Here is a 22,634-nt window from a genome sequence, read left to right as displayed (position 1 = left end):
TTGTACAGGGATAGTTTTGTGCAAATATATAATTTCAAAGGTTGTTTTTGGTACATTTAATGTTTCCTTAGCAACAGAATTCATCAAACAAGATGAATGATAAGTGTCATAGAAATTAACTTTAACAAAAAAATAGTTTTGTACACTTGTACATTACCCAGGAAAAATTAGTATATTATTAATTTAGTTCAGACCAAACCCCTGCAGTTCATTTAATTTAACTCAATTACATTTAAATTACAATTACATTTAAATAATTAATTAAAATCAATTAAAATCAGCCCAAAGGGTAGATTGAGAAAATGGGTGAGATTATATTTATATTATATATTAAGAGATTATATATATTTACACCCCGAAAGCAAGTATCACATTTTAGTAAATTTGTTCGGTTATACTGAACACGGTAATGTGTAAACGGCTATGCCACATTGCAACTTAGGGAAAGTAACCTTTGAAAAAAGCCTTTTAAATCTAATGGACGAGGGTTTAAAGGTTTAATGACATTCACTTTTACACCACATTCAAAGTCTTTGTCCTGGTCCTTCAAAAGTGTCCACAAAGTTTTAAGTGAAAATTCCATTCCAGTGATCCATGGCAGGTGTTTTTCTCTCACATTTCTAAAGCCTTTTCAACTGCAATGAAAAAAGAAATCTTTGCCTGCGGGTGTCGCTGGTGAGGGATTTTGCCTGTCAATCATCGCCTCTGCTCCGCCCCCCCCAAAGGAAAGGATAGGGGAGGGGAGGGGGGAGGAGGAGAGTGGGCGGGATTAATCGACTGTGACCTCACTGTCGAAGGGCCAAGCTCAGATTACTTTTCAGCCTAATTATTCAGAAAACCCCAGACCACAGAAAATCCACTGAATGTTCTAAGTTCAGGTTTTTTGGGTGTAATTGAGGTCATAAAACCCCAAATAAAACATTGAAAATAAAAAAAGTGAAAATGAATGTCATGATACCTTTAATGAAGACTTAACGGTTAGAGAGGAATATATATATATATATATATATATATGAAAAATATATATGAAAAATTGTGATCCACTTCATACATCTTATGGAAGACTATCCTTTAGAACTTTGTATTTAATAGCTAGTTTGTTCTTATGATCGTACATTCTTGTTTCAATTAAACATTTTGTTAATTCGTTAACATTACGGTTATTTGTTGTTACAGATTTTGGTGATTTGTGCAAAGCTAAGTAGATCATGGTTAGCCTGGTAAACCCTCCTTCCGGAAATCTCATTTGTAATTTATTTCAGGAGTGAGTCTGGCATGATCGCCCATTCTGCAATTTTGGCTGTGGGCGGGAGTAATACCGTTGACTGACAACCCCTTCAGCCAATCAGCAGTGTCCCACTTCAGCCAGTGCATTTTTACCACTTCCAGACTAATGTGACGCAACGGGACTTTTGAGACGGCCATGCCCAAAATAGGTTGCCTTATTCGGATACATGCGCGTCACTGCCTGCCCCTGCCGGTTCTCAAAATATTTATTTTTAAATAGGCTCTGTCATGATTAATTGACCACATATATGAAGTTAAACAAGTAAATTCTATCCAAACGATATCTTAAAAGTAAATTCCGTGCCTCAAAAAATAAGTTTGAGAGCGTTTTAAAACCGAAAGTAAAAAGTTTAACTGCCCACAGAAACAATGGCGGCTCGTTCCATTTTTGTCGGCTGCACTCGGTCCCATTCGGGCTCACTCGAACTCGCCACCTGATTGGCCAACTGTCGCTGTCAATCACAGAACGATGAGCGACGACGCTGATAGGCTCGTCCATTTGGTGAACGGGCTAGAAACGCCCAGACAAGCCTTTAGGCCAGACTCCTTCCTGAAATCAAATGGAAATTAGATTTTCCGGAGGGAGGGGCTTTACCAGGCTAGATAATGGTAGTTATAGGTAGCATTGACTATAGCATAAATGAATTTCCTTCCTGAGCTACACGGTCCCACTCCTTCATAGCTTTTTGGGCGGTGCAACCGCCCCTATATGTGAGGTTTGGACATCGACATTCGCTGCACTGTGATTGGCCACCATTGTACCCCCCTACACCCCTAACCCCTACACATTCAATGCAAATCACTGGCCACCATTGTACCCCCCTAACCCTGCACCGCGATTGGCCACCATTGTACACCCCTAACCCCTACACATTCAATGCTAGCTGTAATATGATTGGCTGACTTTATTGGCTGACTCTATTCAGGACTGTGATTGGCTAGTGAAACACATGACACATGTGCATAGTCCTATAAATAGGACCATGCACTTAAAAAAAACACATTTATGTTTTTTTTTTCCACAATGGGTGAACCAACCATTGTTATTTATTGTTTATTGTTAATAAATAGCACCACCCACTTCAGAAATATTACTTTTCTTTAAGTGAACTTCCATCACTGTGATGACCACTGTGACCACACCGCCCACTTCACACTGGGTGTGATTTTTTGATATATTTTACAGAAGCTCCATGCGCTCTTCTATAAAAGTACATTCCCTGCAAACCCTGGGGGATGGGGAATGATCCATGCGCGAGGGTACCAAGTTCTTCCTCAGAACCGGATACTGGGGAGGAGGGAGGTGGGGGGGATAGAGGGGTTGTGGATCGAGTCGGAGATAGAGGTGGGGGGGATGGAGGTGAGGTTGGAGGTGGGGGGAATAGAGGGGTTGTGGATCGAGTCGGAGATAAAGGAGGTGAGGTTGGAGGTGGGGGGAATAGAGGGGTTGTGGATCGAGTCGGAGATAAAGGTGGTGAGGGTGGTGGAGTCGGAGGTGATGGTATGGGCTGAGGTGGGGAGCGTCGAGCGGATCAACGTCGCTCAAATAGACCCCCTCTTCCTCCGCAGAATCCGTATCGATTATTAAATCACCTTCCTCCTCATCCTCCTCCACAGCACCTTCTCGCGGCTCTTCAGCTCCCGTCGCCTGTCTCCCGTCTCGTGGAGATCTCTCCTCTTCCTCTGCAGAATCCATATCGATTATGATATCACCTTCCTCCTCCTCCTCCTCCTCAGCTTTTAGCGACATATGTCCGCTTAAGAGTTGGATCGCCATTTCCTCATCCGCTCGCCGCTCTCTAGATATCAGAGCCAAAGTCTCCATCTCCTCGTCAGACTCCTCCGGTGCGCGGGCCGCAGTTGCTGAGATCACGTCGCCCATACTTTTTACCACTCGATCCACCGCAGATTTGATAGACGCGCTGGTTACGGATCCGAGGACACTCTCTGGTAACCTTTTCAACAACACCACGGGCTCTGGAAGAATTCCGACGCATCCCGCTGGAATTAAATCCTGCTCAAGCTCCATCTTTATACGCTCGCTCTCGGACATGATTCGCTGCAAGGCGAATCATGGATCTCTACTACTGAAAGAGAGAGGGTAGGATTCATTTAAATATAAGGGTCTGAATGGGGGGGGGGGAGAAGGGTCTGAATGCCTTATATTGAATTGAATATTGATCTTATTCAGCCTTTGTCTTGTATTCAACCTAGCGCTCGGTGTATTCAGCCTTCACACTCCCCACGCGGCATAAAGACCTTTTAAAGAGCTTTTGAACATCGCGCCGGTCCCATCGCGGACACTCCCCCATTGTCTCTCTCTCGCTCTAAACGGACACGATCACAGCTTGCGTCACTACCACCTCGCGTCACACCAACAACCCCATTCATAAACACTTCTCATTCATCTCTCACACACATACACAACCACATGCACGCATCCGCACATGCGAAACCATACACTCCTCCCTTTCCCACTCTCCCACTTTCACTCTCACAGAGCACATGGGCAGAGCACATGCTCGCCTTCCACTTTACGCATGGACTTTACGCACGCACGGTTGTGCGTAGTATTAAACCAAGTGATTCCCCCACACACTGATTGTTCAAACTCACAAAGTATATAATACAATTTCCCTATACTATTTAAACCAATAATAATATAATCCCACCAAACCATAATTTATTCATTCCCACCAAACCATAATTTATTCATTCCCAAACCATAATTTATTCGTTCCCACCAACCACAATATTCCCACGATATATTACCAAAACATAATTTACTAGACATCAAAGACTATATCACACATCACACATCAAAGGCAGGATGCGCTTGAGCTTCCCCTGACGTCACACTTACGTCACCCTTACACTTACCGTTCCGGACCTGACAACAATTATGATTGATTACTAATTACCTTGACCCCACCTGTCACTTTGAGTGAAACTATTCCCCATTACTCTCTGGGGTCTGCCATCAGAATAGCCACGTGTGGGGCCCCTGGGTGCCACAGGCGCACCATTGCTCCGCCCCCCCCTCTGTGTTCCCATTGGCTGGGGTTTAAACAGCCATAACTCCAGTTCCCAGCATGCTAAACGCTCCCAAACTTGGTAGGTGCTCTTAGACGGCCAATAGGGACAGGCTGTAATTGCTTAAACCCCACCTCCTCTGTGTTCCTATTGGCTGGGCTTTAAACAGCCATAACTCCAGTTCCCAGCATGCTAAAGGCCGCAAACTTGGTGGGTGCTCTTAAGGTCGTGACAGACAGGGAGTGGTGGACGCGGGCGTTACCGCTCGGATCAGTGGGGATCGCTCCGCGATCCTTGCTGTTTTGTCCTCCTGCGCCGTGCGGGGAAAACAAAAGCTGACCACAATCCAGCTCTTGCCACCCGCGTGCGTGTGCACAAACGAGCAAGAGCGCGAGAATTTTACGGGACCGCGTCTGCCTGCATCACCGCCCCTCAACTTCTCTGCGCATCCCAAATAATAATAGGAGCTGCTCAAACCTTCATGTTCCTGCTCTGCTATGGCACACGCTGCAAGGTGCCAGCAGGATGGAACACGTGCATGCCATGCACGGCTTGCACGCACAGCCAGGCATACGCTCACCGCACTGTGTGTGCACTTCAGCTAGGGCATGCACAATGCCTAGAAACCCGTTGGCCTCAGCCTTCAGCCACACACCCACATGCGCACCAGTGTACGCGCACACTCTTAACTCTCAAGGCAGCCTTAAGGGGTGCAGGCATGTGGAAGGGAAGGGAAATGGCTTCAGTAAGATACAGTGCACAGTACACATTCACGGTGCAATTTTAACTAAGGGTAAGGGTCCATTTGGTTACATTTTGTAAACTCAGTCTCAGAGTTATAAAAGGATAAAATTAATTCTGAGGATTCTACTATGTAAAATATCTACACTACTGATGGGTGGAAAAAAATACATTTTAACCATTTATTTATGTCCACATAAAGGAGAATACATACAGGGACACAAATATTATAGGTGCAGTAAGGTGCAGTATAGGTCACAAAATCATGGCATATGTCTTCATGATGCAATAGGCATGTCACTCGGTACTCTATGGGTATAAGTAACAACGTCCCCGCCATATATGGCGGCTGCCAATTATAGCAGAGACGGCCCAATACTTTGCCAGCCTTTTTTGCCTCCTTTTTGGGAATCCGAAGTTGTTGAAGCCCTCTAACAACTATAGTCTGTGGGTATGTCCTAGGCTGCCAAATATAAAAACAAATTGTCTGCACCTATAACCTACTGTAGCTCTAAGATGGTATGTAGGAGTTGTTGGTATTTAATGACCTTGGTCATAAAGGCTTCCTCTAGGCTAGGGTCACAGGTGCATGCCATCTCTAATACAGACACTTCCCTGGACTCTTCATCAACCACAACAACATCTGTTGTATTAGCTGTCAAAGATGTAAAGATGTCTGGGTTATCACAGAGATGGAACATGGATGAAATGACACGGGAATGTTTGTACATTCTCACTGTAGATGCATGATATTTTGATATGTCCTTCGCTATGAGTTCCACCATTCTATCGTGACGTGCTATGTACATCCCTTTGTATGCATAACAGCCATTCAAGATGTGCGACAGTGTTTCAGTGGCCTGTTCTGTGGTGTGGTGCAAGCAATGAGGAACCTGAGTGCTGGGGAACCAGATGGAAAGATTGAGTCTGGTATTGTACACACACACACACACACACACACACACACACACACACACGCACGCACGCACGCACGCACGCACGCGCGCGCGCACACACACACACACACACACACACACACACACACACACACACACACACACACACACACACACACACACACACACACACACACACACACACACACACACACATAGGCCACACACAAACAATAATAATAATAGGGCAGAGTAGCAAGGATATCTTGCCTTTTATTCATCTGCATTGCCAGCATTCTGCTGACAAAACTCCAGTGGCTGCTGTCATGTTTTGAATGCATACTGTATTCTTTTTTTTCCCTTTTCTTTTTTTTATTCTCGCTGCCTGCAGTGAGGCTTGTTGGGATTTCATCTGCACGTTTTTGGCTTGCTCATCCCAATGCCTGACATAGTGAGAGGGACAGCAAGGAGCTGGAGGGGGGTTTGCTAACAGACTTTCCTCTTGCTCAGTCACATGGGTATCCACGAGATGCAGGCAGGCGAGCGCGTAGACTAGAGCCAGCGAGGGAGAAAGGAAAAAAAAGCACGCTGTGTGTGAACTGTGAAGATGCCATCCCACCCATGACTTTGCCGTTATGCAGCAGTTTAGGCCTCCTATCTCAGCATGAACAAGCTCATTAGGCTGAAAAACTTCTGAAGTTGGAGCTCTTTTAAAATGTCTTTTGCAAAGTCTCATTTGCCATCAGTCTGCTTTGCTTAAGATGATTATGCAGTTCTCACAGCAAAAGATAGAACACCCAACGTCTAATTATCTTTTCTTTTTGATCATTTGCTAAACATAAGACTGTTTGACTTTGGCCACAGAAATGCCACAGTGCCCTTCTATTATGTAAACTGCAACCAAATTATGAAGCTGCTCTCTATTTTAGTCTACTGTGTGAATTTATGTTCTGTAATATACTATTGCATTAATGGGAGTGCTCTATGTCCATGTACTTTATCCATAGTCCTGTGTAAAGTCAGTGTCTTGCGTTGGGTTGTTGATGTAGTGCACTTCGTTCCAGGGCACATTCCTTGTAATTGATTTCCTGTCAATGCTGTGTTCAGACAGGTTGTTTTCCAGCTGTACGCTTGTCTTCCATTTTCTCCAATGTGTGAAGTTGATGAGACTTCCTGGCTGATCCTGAACTAATCAGCCCCTCTGTTCTAGGCTTGTTCCGATTGGTGATTTAATCAAAGCTTATATTGCAGATTGAAGGGAAAATCTGAGATTGATCTTTGGTATGCCGATATTAAGGGCATTTTAACTAACTATCAGAACTAAGATGTTATAAAAAACAGATGTCATAGAAAGCTCTATAATGTGCAGCCTACTGCATGAGCAACGAGGGAAGAGATATTATTTTACTCCTTATTTCCTTTGCATCTCCGTTCTCCATTATGTGCATGCTCACCAAAATGTTTCTCTGCGCTCCATTAACGTTTTGGATATGATTTGGATTGTGATATTGAAGATAAGATAATAATGCGGAATGGAACATGACTCTGATATCGTCCCACCAAGCACAGACATATACTTTTAAACTGGAGTTGTTATTAAATCCATCGTTTTAATGTTTGGCATTAGGCTAAAATCCATAATATTCCTTAATGCTAAAGTACTGTACATTTGTCTTTGATACTTAAAGATCATCTATGCTGGCATTGATTTTACAGAGCTTTGTGCTGTAACTTCTTTCCCTGAAAAGACAGCGGAAGTCTTTTATTAAACTCTCTCAAAACAGGTTAACTCGAAGTCTCAAATAAATCTCTCCATCTCTGCAGGCAACAGGTCCAACTCTGTCTCAAAAGGGTACAAATCAAAACAACAGGTGATGCCTTCGGCATTACCATAATTCTGCTAACCGTGTGCATGGTAAATCTGACCTATGCACCACATTGCTCGGGAACCGTTGGTTCCAAATGTGTTTAAATAAATTGAAATATGACGACGAATGTATTTTAGTACTTCGGTTCTTGCAGTCTTACATCATTATATCTTCATGCAATATCCTCTAGTCTAATGCTATATGGCCATAGCTGAATGGATGGGTAGAGAGGCCGTCTGGTAATCTCAAGGTCGACAGCTCACGACACTTAACCCCAGTGCAGTGCAGCCCACAATGGTTAGGTTATAAATAGATACTAGGAATTGAGACTAATGTTGTTAATCTGCAGTTCCACTGATTGAGTGACTTGCACGATGGCTGGCTGGCTGGCTGGCTGACTGATCAGTTAGCTGACTGACTGACTGGTTGACTGTCTGTCTGTCTGACTGACTGACTGACTGACTGACTGACTGACTGACTGACTGGCTGGCTGCCTGGTTGGCTGGCTGGCTGGCTGACTGGTTGGCTGGCTGGCTGGCTGACTGACTGGTTGACTCGCTGTTTGTTTGGTTGACTGATTGATTGATTGATTGATTGATGTAGTTTATTTAGAAAGACATGAGAATAGTACATGACAGTACATAACAGTACATGGAAGTACAAATTCACAATACAAGGTCTACTAAACTGGAAACCCTCATTAAGCATTACGCTTGTTTAAGATGAGGACCCCATGCACACAAATCATGATGAAATATAAGAGGCAGGCAGATATACACACTACTATACAGAATGTCATACAATCAGCTTTCAGGTTACTGGTATGACGAGAGAAAAAAAAAAAAATATATATATATATATATACAAAAGAGGAAAATGAAAGAGGGGGGGGGGGGGTAGGGAGGGGTAGGTTAAGACTTAGACAGGGGCCATTTTCGAATTGCAGCCTCCTGAAGGTGTATCTTTAGGGCAGTTTTGAAAGTGAGTAGGGTTTTACACTCCTTTACTCCTTTTGGTAGGACTGCCTGGCTGGCTGGCTGGCTGGCTGGCCCCAGGTGTGCTCGACTGTTATTGCATAATGATGTACTGCTGTGTCTACCCCTTTGTTATTTTTTTTATCTTTGTTCCAGCACTAATGATGGTAATGGAACATGTCCACATCCTCTCAGAACTACTAACACAGACATCTTTCTTTTGTCTCTCTCACTTTCTCCCTCTCTCTCTCACTCGTTATGTCTGGCTGTCTCTCTTTCCCTCAGATGCTGCTGCCAGGAAGGCCTTCATCACAGAGGTAGGCTAGCGTCTGTCCTTGTGATGACCCCCCTCTGTAATACTCTCCTCACATCTCACTCCTCTCTTTGATCCTCCACATGAATAACTACTCCACTCACTGTCTGACACTGACATCCTACTCCAGCTGTGCATGTCTGCTACGGACTGTAATAAACCCTTTACTCTCAAAAGGTTTTTCCTCATAATGAGGACCAGACCTAGGTTAGTATTTGTAAAATATGTTCCACTGTTTGCTTCAGTGTACTTGGGTACAGGTAGGGCTGTCACGATTACAAATTTAAGTTGACGATGAATTGTCACTCAAATAATTGCGATTAAAGATTTAATTGTGTGTTTGGCATTGAACACTGGAACATTTGAAGCCCTTTAGGCTTCGTGATCAAAAATTGCACAGGGCTGATATGACAAATAACTTAAATATACAAAGAGATTATTGACATATTTAATAATTCTATACATGGAAAAAAAAAGCAGAAATAGCTGATCTACAAGCTTATAACGCGTCACAAAGTGACGCTTTTTAAGCTTGTAGATCTGCTGTTTCTGCTTTTTTTAATATTTGAAAATGTGTGAAATTTTTTCAACATGGAGACGATTATGGCAATTATGCTAAATTAATTGCGATTATTTCAAATAATTGCGATTAGACGATTACGTAATAATTGTGACAGGCCTAGGTACAGGTTGAGTTAGGTTTACCACACGGGACGACACAAGATAAATCTCAAAATGTTTAACCATAGCATCCCTCTTCTGGTTCTGGGGCGAAGAGATTTGGTGTAGTCGGAAAAAAGAGCGGTATAAAGTACAGTATATCGAGGGTTTAAATTGAATAAACCCGCAGTAAATTACTTGAACTCTTAATCCTTTCCCTGCCTGACGACTTGGTTGTCTTGGTGTGGTAAACCGGCACCCATCTGCTACTACTCATGCAGATACAGGCAATTTGTTTGCAAATGCTGTTTGACCCCATCTGTTATCATCACACTGCTCACAATCAGACACGCTAGCAAACCTCAAAGTCCTGTGTGATTGAATAATTTCAATGGACTAAAGTATGAGTTAGATATTTTGTGAAATATTCATATAAATGCTTGTATTCTTATAGTGTTGCAAAGGAAGGGCCAGGTATCATGAAAACCTTATTATTAGCTATAGCTAGTTTTGAAACATGTCTGAGTAACTTACTGTAGGGAGCTGTTAACATTGCTGCTTGTACGGTAACATTGTCCCAATAGCTGCTAACTTTCTGGTTTGATGTAATCAACAAAGTATACCTGCTGCAAGAAAATACGATACGATATCAACTGAATAAAATAATTCATTTGTACTAAAACTGTGTTTATTGCAAACACGTGACAAACGTTGTTCTTAAACACACGTCTGGTCTGCTCATCACCTTGTGCTGTACAGTACAAGGGATCAAATCCTGACCATGCAAAGAGGAGTGTAATAATTGAATCATGCTCCTGCTTCGATTCAGCATTCATCCCAACTCTAATGGTTCAATTCTTAGTCTGATAGTCGCTAATAATGAACAGCTGCTACTTCATTGTCTAACTTTAGTGTCTAGATCCATAATATCTGTTGATTCTTGTGAGTCTGTATCTCTCTTTGATTCTCTCTCTCTCTCTCTCTCTCTCTCTCTCTCTCTCTCTCCTCTCAGATGCCCTCATCCTCAGGCCTGCCAGGGCAGGGGAAGAAGATTGGCCACAGAGGGGTGGATGCTTCAGGGGAGACTACATACAAGAAGGTACTGCAGCCACTACAGGACTGTTCCCCTAGTATTATTTACCTTTTTCTACAGGGTGCCTGATTACACTTAGCATTAAATTGTGTCCTGAGGAGTGCTTGGTGGCTCAGCCTTAGTGCACAGACCATAATGCTTCTTGTGTGCCTGAGGACCTGAGTTCGAATCCGACCCCTGTCTTGTCTCACTCTCCTCTCGCTGCCCTTGTTTTCCTGTCTTGATACACTGACCTAAAATAATCTTTAAAAATGTGTCTTGAGTAATCAGAGTGCAATCTGACTGTGTCTAAACACAATCAGATTCCTCACTGGCAGGTGAGCCACTAGGGTAGAAGAGCAGTGCATGGCATAATTACTAAATTGGAGAAAAAAGGGTAAAAACATTGTAAATCGTTTGAGAAAAAAAATAAAAATACACTGTAGCCCCCTTATAACCCTGTAACATAGCTACTTTATAATTGTAATATAATATTACTTTATAATTGTTATCAGTGTGTAATTCATCTTCTGGAGGAACCCTGTAAACTGCCTGACCCACCTAGACAGATTGAGTATATTTTCTTATATTAGCAGGTTGCTTTAAGTAGCTGTACTTTGCTCAAAGTATCAGTGTTGTATAGTTGGTTTAGCTTAAAAGTAGTTTGTATAGTTGGTTTAGCTTAAAAGTAGTTTGTTATTTTGCTTGCTTCAAAGCCTATTGTTATGTCTCAGCTGACAGCCCCATTAAAGGGAGTTTCACCTGAACCAAAACCATAGCCTTCGATAAGTAGGGGAGGGGCCTACACTCCTGGCAGGCGATTAGCAATCAGTTGAAGTGGCCTTAAATACTTGCTTTGAAAGCTAGCAAACGAAGGCAAGAGGCGACTTTGTCGAACAAAGGCAAGAGGCGACTTTGTCGAACAAAGGCAAGAGGCGACTTTGTCGAACAAAGGCAAGAGGCGACTTTGTCGAACAAAGCCCGACTTCGTCAATGAACGAGAAGCAGTATCATTGATTAGTGCCATATATAGTAGTGCGATTCCAATCGGGCTTCAGAACCTCCCATTCCACTGACACATGCCTACTGTATCTGACCGACTACATCAAACATGAGGTAGACGCGGGCAAATACTGCGGCATGGTCATGTTGGACCTCCAAAAAGCGTTCGACACTGTAAACCACTCAATTTTACTTGATAAGCTGAGGGCGATTGGTTTTGACTGCACATCACTAAACTGGATGAGATCTTACCTGGAGGGAAGAGAACAAGTGGTTGACATCAACGGAACCATGTCCTCATCCCTCCCGGTGAGCTGTGGGGTTCCTCAGGGCAGCATTCTAGGGCCGTTACTGTTTCTTCTATACATTAACGACATGAGTGCTGCCTGTAACTGCAAATTGTTCCTGTTCGCTGATGAATCGGCACTCCTGATCTCGGGAGAGGACAAGTTGCAAGTTAAGGAGGCGCTCAGCTCCGAACTCTCAAAAATCCGTACTTGGCTTACCGATAACAAACCATCACTACACCTTGGGAAAACTGAATCCATTCTCTTTGGGACCAAACATTCCCTCAGACAGATGGATGTAAATGATTTCAAGGTCAAAGTCGATGACACAATTATCTCTAGCAAAGAAGAGATTACCTATTTGGGTTGTGTTCTTGACAAATACCTGACAGGTGAAAGCATGGCTACAAAGGTGGTCAAAAGAGTAAACCAGAGAACCAAATTTATGGGCAGAGTTTCCTCTTTTGTCAACCCTCAGGCCCTCAGGACCCTCTCTGGGGCCCTGATTCAACCACTTTTTGACTATGCTTGCACCTCCTGGTACTCCAACACCTCAGTGTCACTGAAGACTAAGCTTCAAACCTCCCAAAACAAACTGATTCGGCTACTCCTCGGATTGGGGCCCATGACCCACCTTTCTCCCACCCATTTTGCCAGCCTAGGCTGGCTCAGGGTGGAAGACAGGGTTAAACAACAAAAAATGGGACTGGCCTTCAAAATTGTAAATGCAAATTTGCCCGATATGCCCCCTATTCCCGCATATCTGAGTAAATACCTCCAAAAGGTTAGCGACACCCACAGTCACAATACCAGAGGGAGCGTTAACAACAATTTGGTACCACCCACCCATAAATCAAACATGGGCAAATTCTCCTTCTACAGCACTGCCACCCATGATTGGAATAGTCTAACTCCATCCCTCAAAAAATGCAGTTCGCTGGGCTCATTTAAAAGAGCCTTAAAAAATCACCTTTCAGGAGGCCAAAGGAGGAGGTAGTACCATTTTCCCGTTAGACAGCAGACCCTCCCCCCCCCTGTTCTTGTACATATTTTTTTTCCCCCTCTTTTTTATTTTTTTTGTTGTACATAGTGTTATTTTTTTTGCTGTTTATTTTGTAATGATATTTGAACTGTGCCACTATATATGCCTATGAATTAAATACCAAGGCCCTCATTGGAAACAAGTCCGCAAGGACTTTTATGAACGGACCTGTTAGACAAAGTATTTTAAATGTAACTGTGCTGTTTTACATTTTTTGCCTAATAAAATATTCAATCAATCAATCAAAAATAATCTTGTAACATAACTCACTTCTACCTAATTTAACCTGCTACCTATCTATCCCTCACCCACCTGCAGACGACATCCTCTGCCTTGAAAGGAGCCATCCAGCTGGGTATCGGTTACACAGTGGGCAACCTGAGCTCCAAGCCTGAGAGAGATGTGTTGATGCAGGACTTCTACGTGGTGGAGAGCATCTTCTTCCCCAGGTACTTACTGCTGCAAGACACAACTAAACCCTGTCCATGCATTTACTGTACCGATACGCTTTTGGAATAGGACTTGGTGTTAATGTGTGCATAGTTTGAATATATATGTATACATATTTTTGTGTGTGTGTATTTCAGTGAGGGTAGCAACCTGACCCCAGCCCACCATTTCCCAGACTTCCGCTTCAAAACCTACGCTCCTGTGGCCTTCCGCTATTTCAGAGAACTGTTCGGCATCAGACCGGATGACTATCTGGTGAGACTCCACCCTTTTTCCTTATACATACAGTAGCCACTTGAATTAAAGAGAATACTTTCTCAAGAGCGATCATACAAAAGCCAATGCTTAATTTATACACCATCGCATGATATAAATCAGGCTTAACTACTTAAACCCTCTACTCTCAGTAAAGCGGACCTGAGTTACAACTCCACTTGGACCTTGTTTTTTTTCTCTACACCAAATCTGTTTGCCCCAGAATAGGAATGCTGGGATTCAAGTGGTTAAGTTTGGGTTGAGTTGCATGGGTGCCTGTGGATCAGTGTTGATTTCGTCGACTAAAACTGTGACAAAAATGTTCGTCGACTAACTTTTTTCCCTGACGATAACTAAACAAAAACTAAATAAAAACTAAGCTACGATGACTAAAACTAAGACTAAACATATTGACAATTTTGTCAACAAATAAAAACTAGATACAAATGTTAGTGAGGGACTAGTGGAGTCGGAGAAGAGATCCAGTAGAACTAAAAGACAAGTCATTTAGCGCTCGGCTGTTGCGCTCTGAAAATGGCAGATCTACAAGCTCATAACGCGTCGTGCTGCGACGTGTTGTGAGCTTGTAGATTTTCAACATGCAACCAAGTGTAAAATCAGCCATTACGACGCCATCACAGCACCACCAAAATACATTTTAGTCGACTAAATCAACTGTAGATTTAGTCGACTAAAATCTTATGAACTAGACAAAAACTAGGACTAGGATTTATCAATGACTAAAACTAAATCAAAATTTGCTGTCAAAATCAACACTGCTGTGGAGTGTGGATGAAACCAAACTTGCCAACCTCAACGGCACAGTGCAGTATGCAACCAGATGAAAATAGTTCTTCTGCAACAGGTGGGATTCACAGTAAAAATCCTAACGGCTTCATGTTTATACTCCCAGAGTTGAATTAACACTGAGGTGGGATGAGAGGAAGAGTGGCGTGGGAAATTTGAAATGGAGGAAGTCCAGGATAGTGGCTAAACAGACGGAGAGGAGAATGGGCAAGAAGAGGAGAGATGATAGACAGAGAGCTAATTGGAAATGAGAAGATTAACATTGGTCTGTTAAAAGAAAGCAGACAGGACAAGTAGAACGAAAAAGAGAGTCTGATATAATAGAAGAGTAGAAAGCGTGGGAAGAGGGATGGGGAGGGTGCCTGAGAGAGGAGAGAAGGGAGGAAGGTCTGCAGCTTGTCATTCTCCATCAGTATGGAGGAGCTGGGGCTTGGCATGAGTCACTGCTCTTCCCTAAGATGTAAGCAGTCGGGGGGCACGCAACACACACACACACACACACACACACACACACACACACACACACACACACACACACACACACACACACACACACACACACACACACACACACACACACACACACACACACACACACACACACACAGTTCAAAACATTTAATAGTTCACTAGTTTCAAAGTATAATTTAGAGTTTTAAGTCACACGGCACTACTGTGTGTGTGTGTGTGTGTGTGTGTGTGTGTGTGTGTGTGTGTGTGTGTGTGTGTGTGTGTGTGTGTGTGTGTGTGTGTGTGTGTGTGTGTGTGTGTGTGTGTGTGTGTGCGCCCTGTCCAGGCCACTAGTCCTCTCCTATCTCCCCTCTCTCTCAGACTGTCATCATCAATGCCATGAATACCAAAAAGCCATCTCGGTGCTTGTGGAGTTTGATTGATATTTTTGTTTACAAAAATGCTTGTACACAACCATATATTTTTACATATCTGTCAAAATGATAAAAACAAAAACACAGAAAAGCTCGAGAGCTTATTTCCATTCTGTTCCTTTGCGTGCAAATGCACGTGTAAACTGAGTGCCCTGTGTCTTAGGGGGGTAGTTGAGAGAAATTAAATCTATGATAAATACATTCATACGAAACAGACGCCACTCTTTCTGCCTGTTACACTGACACTGGAAACGCCTGAATATGTGATTGTAAGCATGGCTAATGTCATGCCAGCCTATTAAAGTACAAGTTCAAGTGCTAATAGATGTTTACCTCTGGCTCAGTGACAATATAAACATACTGTATGTGGCTTAGGTAAGAGATGTGCTGTTTTCCCACTTCCCACAGTCTGTGTGTGTGTGTGTGTGTGTGTGTGTGTGTGTGTGTGTGTGTGTGTGTGTGTGTGTGTGTGTGTGTGTGTGTGTGTGTGTGTGTGTGTGTGTGTGTGTGTGTGTGTGTGTGTGTGTACGCACGTGCGTGCGTGCGTGCAACCGGACCGCTATGTGCCTTTTATATGCTACTGCTTGCATGCTATGCTTTCTAGTCAGCCATCCCTTCATCCTATTTCACAGAAGAAGAAGCGTACAAAAAGGTTGGAAATTCAATATAATTTCCAAAGTGAGCCAGCAGCCGAATATATCATGGAAAGGCTTCGTCTTTTCTCAGATATCTGAGACTTTGCTTTGCTTTTAAGCACAATTATGTGAACAATAATGCTGCAACAGTTATGGGTATATAATTGTGTGTTTGTGTGTTGTTCACAGACACAAACATACTCCTATAGACACGGAGGGAGAGAGCAGGGTGAGATGTCACATGGGTCCTATATGCTGCCTTGTGTCAAACTCCAACATTCATTAAACAACAAGGTGTTTCTGACATTGAGACACTGTGTGTGTGTGTGTGTGTGTGTGTGTGTGTGTGTGTGTGTGTGTGTGTGTGTGTGTGTGTGTGTGTGTGTGTGTGTGTGTGTGTGTGTGTGTGTGTGTGTGTGTGTGTGTGTGTGTGTGTGTGTGTGTGCGTGCGTGCGTGTGTACAATGTCTTACTGATTCAGTAAGACACACACTTAGGGTTCATTATGTACCCTAAGGCCAACTTTTCCACTTTTCTCAATCCCTCTCTCACTCTTTCTCTGTCTCCTTCAGTCTTTCTCTTGACTTGCACGCATTTGTTCTGCTATGATAACTTCACTTCTATACACCACTGTGGAGGTATGCGCATGTGAGGTTAGTCTACACATCACAGTGATGCAGGTGTAAAATTTGGTTTTGATGTCCCCCACAAAGATTGTGCGTGCGTGCGTCATCCACTGATATTGATCAAGCTGTACAGTAGTAATAAGCAGAGCCGTGATCCACTGATGTGTTCTCAACAAGAGGCGTTAGAGGAGTTGTCACAGATATTCCTTGTGGTTTTCTGTGTCACGGATGCATTACACCAGAGTTGTCACAGCCTTTTAACTTCCTGACTACAATCATTGAACGTCTCAAAGCTTCCCATCCCGTGGGTAATGTGATGGTTCTGTTTTTCATCATTTCTGACTGGGGTTTCTCTCTTTCTCTGTGTGTTTGTGTGTGTGTGCGTGTGTGTGTGTGCGTGTGTGTGTGTGTGTGTGTGTGTGTGTGTGTGTGTGTGTGTGTGTGTGTGTGTGTGTGTGTGTGTGCACCTGCAGTACTCCCTGTGTAATGAGCCCCTGATTGAGTTGTCCAATCCCGGAGCGAGCGGATCCGTCTTCTATCTAACCAGGGACGACGAGTTCATCATCAAGACAGTCATGCACAAGGAAGCAGAGTTCTTACAGAAACTACTGCCTGGATACTATATGGTGAGCTCCTACACACGCACGCACACACAGCAATAGGTCTGGCTGGATACTACTGTAGGTGGATTTGCTTGTCAGTGTTCTCACGTGTGTCTCTCTAGAGATGTCCGTGCACGTGTCACTCAAACTATTCACTATTAACACGCTGACCTCTCCCTAGGATCTTGCTGTGAGTTGCATGTTTACATCTCATGTTTACATAAAAATCTGTCTTCCCATTCATGGCAACTGTTCCCACATAAAGTAGACATTATGGCCCTTTTTGTTTGAGTGGTGTTCCGACTGAGACCTCAGGCCATGCGGTTTCATAAGAGACTGGCCGGTGTGTTTCAGGCAGCCGGATGTCTTATGGTCAAGCTTAACGGAGTGTGACTTCACCCGACAGTGCCCCTCGCCCTCCTCTCTCCAGTCCCGCTCAGAAACGGTTTAAGCAGCAACAGCTCCATGTATGTCCATGCTGCTATTTCAGTCTCTCAGGTTCACCTCCCACTGCTGAGACAGACAGAGATAGAGAGAGAGGAGAGGGGGGGGGGGGTCTCAGCTTTGTGCATATTCATGCATGACAACCGCCACAGCCACAGAAGCACCACGGGAATTCATTTAACCATTCGTGGAAACGGCCTTAGAGCGTTAGAACTCATTTAATTTGAACTTTTCCATCTTTTGGTTGTGCTCTGAGCAGCTTGGTGGTCTTAATTGGTCTAACTGTGTGGCTTAATGAAAGTAGAGAAATTCAGGCTCACGTGGGATCAGTGTGCAGTGGCCAGAGGCCAGAACATTTTGACATTGAGACTGAGATGCAGTGACAGATGAATAGGGTGGCTCACAGAGAGACAGGCAGGCATACAAACAAGACACAACACGAGGCTCTCTGCAGGAGAAATACTCAAGGCAAATAGATTATACTTTATGCGTTTGCTGACACTTTTTAATATGGTGCCGTTTACAATGAGTAAGCAGGAAGGGGTTCAGTGGGCTGGTTGCATGAAGCATCTTATGTTAAGATTTCCCTTAAAATGCAAGATTTCCATAGACATTTATAGTTTATGTTCATTTAGTTTTACGTGTAATCTTAAGCAGAACTAACCGGCCACTCAAAGACACTCTAGAGAACACGTCAGCTCTACTCGAGATCAAGCTTGTGACCTTACAGTTGTGGGACATAACCAGAGGGCTGCCTGCTGCCCATAGATTGATGGACACACACAAAGAGAGGAGATGTAATCTAAGGATTAGATTAGCTGCGAACAACACAGCTAGTGTAAAACACCGTTTGTTGGTCCAAAACGTTCATTGCCAAATTGAGAGCTGATTGCAGCCTGTCTGTCATATTTATACAGTATATAAAGAAGGTCACGTTATTCCATCACCCAATATCCATGCCCAATTTTAATCTGTTGGCTTTTTCTTTATTTTCTGTATTTAGTGTGCTTGCTGGGCAGTGAGCACAATCATGGGCTCTTTGCTTTTTATCCTTCTTCTATTCCGTACACTTGTTTTGTGACTCTAACTACTTCTGCATACTTTAAGCTACAAAATCTATGCGAACTTTAAAATGTGAATGCAAATGTATGTTTTTATTGGTTTATATTGAGGAACTGCCTTTTCTAGTTAAATAAAATTGTCTTATCCCCCTCTCTACAAATGTTTCCTTTATTTCACGCTCACATGGTTTCACACGTGTCCGTGTTGACTTGTCTCTTGCTGTGTCCTCACCACATGGACACTGGAGTCATGTGTGGCTGAAGGCAGGGGTTGCTCTCTCTCTCTCTCTCTCTCTCTCCCTCTCTCCACCATTGCACTCACTCTACCTTTCTATTTATCAGTCCTTCTGAAGGTCAGCAGCTTTGGTCTCATGCTTTGTGCATCAAACCCCTTGGGTTCTGACCCTCTACAATCACTCTCCTCTCTTCTCTGTCACTAGTGACATTTCTTTCTTTCTGCCAATCTATCTATACAACGTTATGTTTTTGCCTCCTTACTTATGTATTTATTTGTACAGTAGATGTCTGAGTGCAGTCTCTCAACTCTCATTTCTCTAATGGAGCTGAGCTGGCCCTGATCCCAAGGTCAAAACAGGGTTTTAACTGTGATTACTAGCCCCATTTGCTTGAGTTGACTACTGAAATATTCAGCAGATATTGGTGATAAAGGGAAGCGTGCTAGAGAGTCAATTCTGAATAACTTTTTTTTGTTTGTTTTTAGCTGAGTTTTGCCTCGAGTGGCCTTCTCGTCTGTCAGCTGCTTAAATAGTACTGAAAAATAGCATTTACTCTTTTTTCCCCCCTTTTTAATTTCTGTCTTTTATCCACCCCTCACGCAGAACTTGAACCAGAACCCTCGCACCCTGCTGCCCAAGTTTTTCGGCCTCTACTGTGTCCAGTCGGGGGGGAAGAACATCCGTGTGGTAGTGATGAACAACGTGCTACCCCGCGCGGTGTCCATGCACCTCAAGTACGACCTGAAGGGCTCCACCTACAAGAGGCGGGCCTCCAAGAAGGAACGAGAGAAGAAACGGCCCACCTTCAAAGACCTGGACTTCATTCAGGACATGCAAGATGGACTCATACTGGACCAAGACACGTACACCGCCCTGGTCAAGACGCTGCAGAGAGACTGCTTGGTGAGTGCGGGGGAGGAGGGAAGGAAGGATGGGAGGAGAGAGGGATGGAGGGGGGGTTTGGAGGGGGGGGGGGGGGTTTGTCTGATGCAGGACCAGAATAAGTAAATGATGCATTGTGCAGTAGATAGAGGAAGGGATCAGTATGAGAATAGAGTAAGGGATTGATTGCTGCCGAACCTTGGATCCATGTAATGTTATGCTCATCATGACCCTCCAGAGAGCTGCTCTGGTAAAAAAAAAAACAATGATGGAGTGTGTATGAATGAAGGCAATAAGGGAGTGGAGGGTAAAGATGTTGGCTATTCCACCCAGTTGATCTCAGGAGCACTGGTTTTGTATGTGTAATGTTTTACAACAAATGCAGCATGACTTTTTAAATCACTTGAATCACTCTAGTCTTAGTGAAACAGACTTCAGTTACAACTGTACTCTGACCGTCTTTTTCCTTCCACACCAAAATCTCTTAATCATAAGATCACCGGTTCATTCCCCGGTCCGCCCAGTCTATGTCTGCGTGTCCCTGAGTAAGACACTTAACCCCTAAACTGCTCCCTGGGTGCTGCATTAACACTGCTCCTAATAATTAGGGTGGGTAAATGCAGAGGACAAATTTCACTTATTTGAAAATGTTCAGTGACAAATACAGTACCACATCAATTACTAAAAGGAGACTATTACTATTATTAATTTGAGTATTATTAGATAAGAGACATTGGGGGAGGGGAGGGGGGTGTGTGGCAAACAGATGGAAGAAAGCGAGTCGGAGGTGTGAATTCAGTAGGGAAAACAGAACACGATGTCGATGGAGACGAGAGGGGAAGGAGGAAGGCAGTGTGATGCAGATATTTATGTGCGTGTTTACCCCCCCCCCCCCCCCACCCCCAGGGGGTTGCATCTATAAATTAGACCTTCTTTGTTAGGAGTGAGCAGTGAAACATGGGGTGTCTGGTGTGGTAAAAGCACTGCGCCTGTCACATCAATCACTGGCTCACTGGTGTGTTTGGCTGTGTGCCCTGCACAGCCAAATCACTATGGAGCCTTTCGGTCCCTTTGGTTACATTTGTAAATAGGGGTGCAAAAGGTAATCAAACTAATCAATTTAATGAATTATGAAACAATAATTGATAATTGATTTGAATCAAAATATTTTTTTTCAGGAGTGATGTTTTTATAATTCGCTTTTTTAAAGGTCCTATGATATGAAATGTAACTTTTTCATAGTTTGTTAACTGTTTTTGGGTTCTGTGACATCCCTTCTACCCCAAAAAAGATAATACAGTTGAACATTCAGTGGTTTATTTGTGGTCAGGGTATGTCTTAAAACCATGTGTACTCATACTCAATTGTTTGAAATAATCGTGACATTCATTTTAAGTCATATTGCCCAGCCCTAGGGTCCATTGCCAATGGGACCACCCATATTGAATATCCATGCGCTCATGGTGCTATATGTCATATTGTATATTATGTGGTGTGTATTGTCTTTTGACTATTGATTGCAATTGTTTGTGCAAGTAAATCAATCAATCTCCTTCAGTAGTGAAATCAGACACTTATATTACTGTTATAATTAGAATGCACTGTTTTTATTTTATTTTATTATATACCGTATATATATATTTTTTAAGTCTGCTGCACCTGCACCCAGAAACACAGTTACTGTTTAACAGGTGTAAGGTAAACCCTACTAGAAACTTGTATTTTGCAGTATCGGTATCGGCATTGATCGATTTGACCAATACTAATAATAATGGATAATGGATATCGGATATCGGCCAAGATTTCAATATCGTGTGCCCCTACTTTTCTCTCCCAGGTTCTGGAGAGCTTTAAGATCATGGACTACAGCTTGTTGCTGGGGGTCCATAACATAGACCAGGCAGAGAGGGAGAGACAGATGGAGGGCTCACAGGGGGGCAGTGATCAGAAGAGACCTGTGACCCAGCAGAAAGCCCTCTACTCCACAGCTATGGAGTCCATCCAGGGAGGAGCCGCCTGCGGGGAGTCCATCGAAACTGACGACACGTGAGTTTGGCTGAGGGTGTGTGTGTGTGTGTGTGTGTGTGTGTGTGTGTGTGTGTGTGTGTGTGTGTGTGTGTGTGTGTGTGTGTGTGTGTGTGTGTGTGTGTGTGTGTGTGTGTGTGTGTGTGTGTGTGTGTGTGTGTTAGCGATGTGACCGATTAATTGGAGGCATTCATCGAAAATTTATATTTCCTTTTTCTTTCTTTTTTCAATTAACTGCCACCATCATGTTTGGATTTTTTTTGTGTTGTTCATTTTTATGTTTCACTATAAATCTATAAATGTCCAATGTTTTACTTTGATACTCTACCTAAAAAAGTATTGAAACCATTTTCAATACCACATGGGAAAAGTTAAATGTTACTTAAATGTTTTTATTTAGTTTTATACAAATTCATATGAATGAATCATATTTACTCAATTATAGTTATGCCTTTTCATCGCCTATCTTAGTTCTATAGTTTTAATCCCCTAGTGTCTATATCTAAACATATTACAAACAAAATGTGTTGTTATTGTACCGTTGGTTGGCACT

At 43.2% G+C, this 22,634-nt stretch overlaps 1 protein-coding gene across 1 annotated transcript in view; it reads left to right on the top strand.

The window, feature by feature from the left end:
- The window catches only part of pip5k1ca (phosphatidylinositol-4-phosphate 5-kinase, type I, gamma a), a 68,516-nt gene that overhangs the window by 24,904 nt on the left and 20,978 nt on the right, over positions 1 to 22,634 (top strand). Inside the window, exons 2-8 of the mRNA XM_080430127.1 lie at positions 9,085 to 9,116; positions 10,785 to 10,871; positions 13,494 to 13,624; positions 13,763 to 13,880; positions 17,305 to 17,457; positions 19,778 to 20,077; positions 21,894 to 22,102. Of these exons, the coding sequence (XP_080286253.1) occupies positions 9,085 to 9,116; positions 10,785 to 10,871; positions 13,494 to 13,624; positions 13,763 to 13,880; positions 17,305 to 17,457; positions 19,778 to 20,077; positions 21,894 to 22,102 (1,030 nt within the window). The remainder of the gene's footprint in view (positions 1 to 9,084; positions 9,117 to 10,784; positions 10,872 to 13,493; positions 13,625 to 13,762; positions 13,881 to 17,304; positions 17,458 to 19,777; positions 20,078 to 21,893; positions 22,103 to 22,634) is intronic.

The sequence above is a fragment of the Gymnoscopelus braueri genome (genome assembly GCF_963280865.1).
Source record: "Gymnoscopelus braueri genome assembly, chromosome: 6".
Lineage (NCBI taxonomy): Eukaryota > Metazoa > Chordata > Actinopteri > Myctophiformes > Myctophidae > Gymnoscopelus > Gymnoscopelus braueri.
Note: the sequence above shows the minus strand (reverse complement) of the source record. Positions and strands in the feature narration are given on the sequence as shown.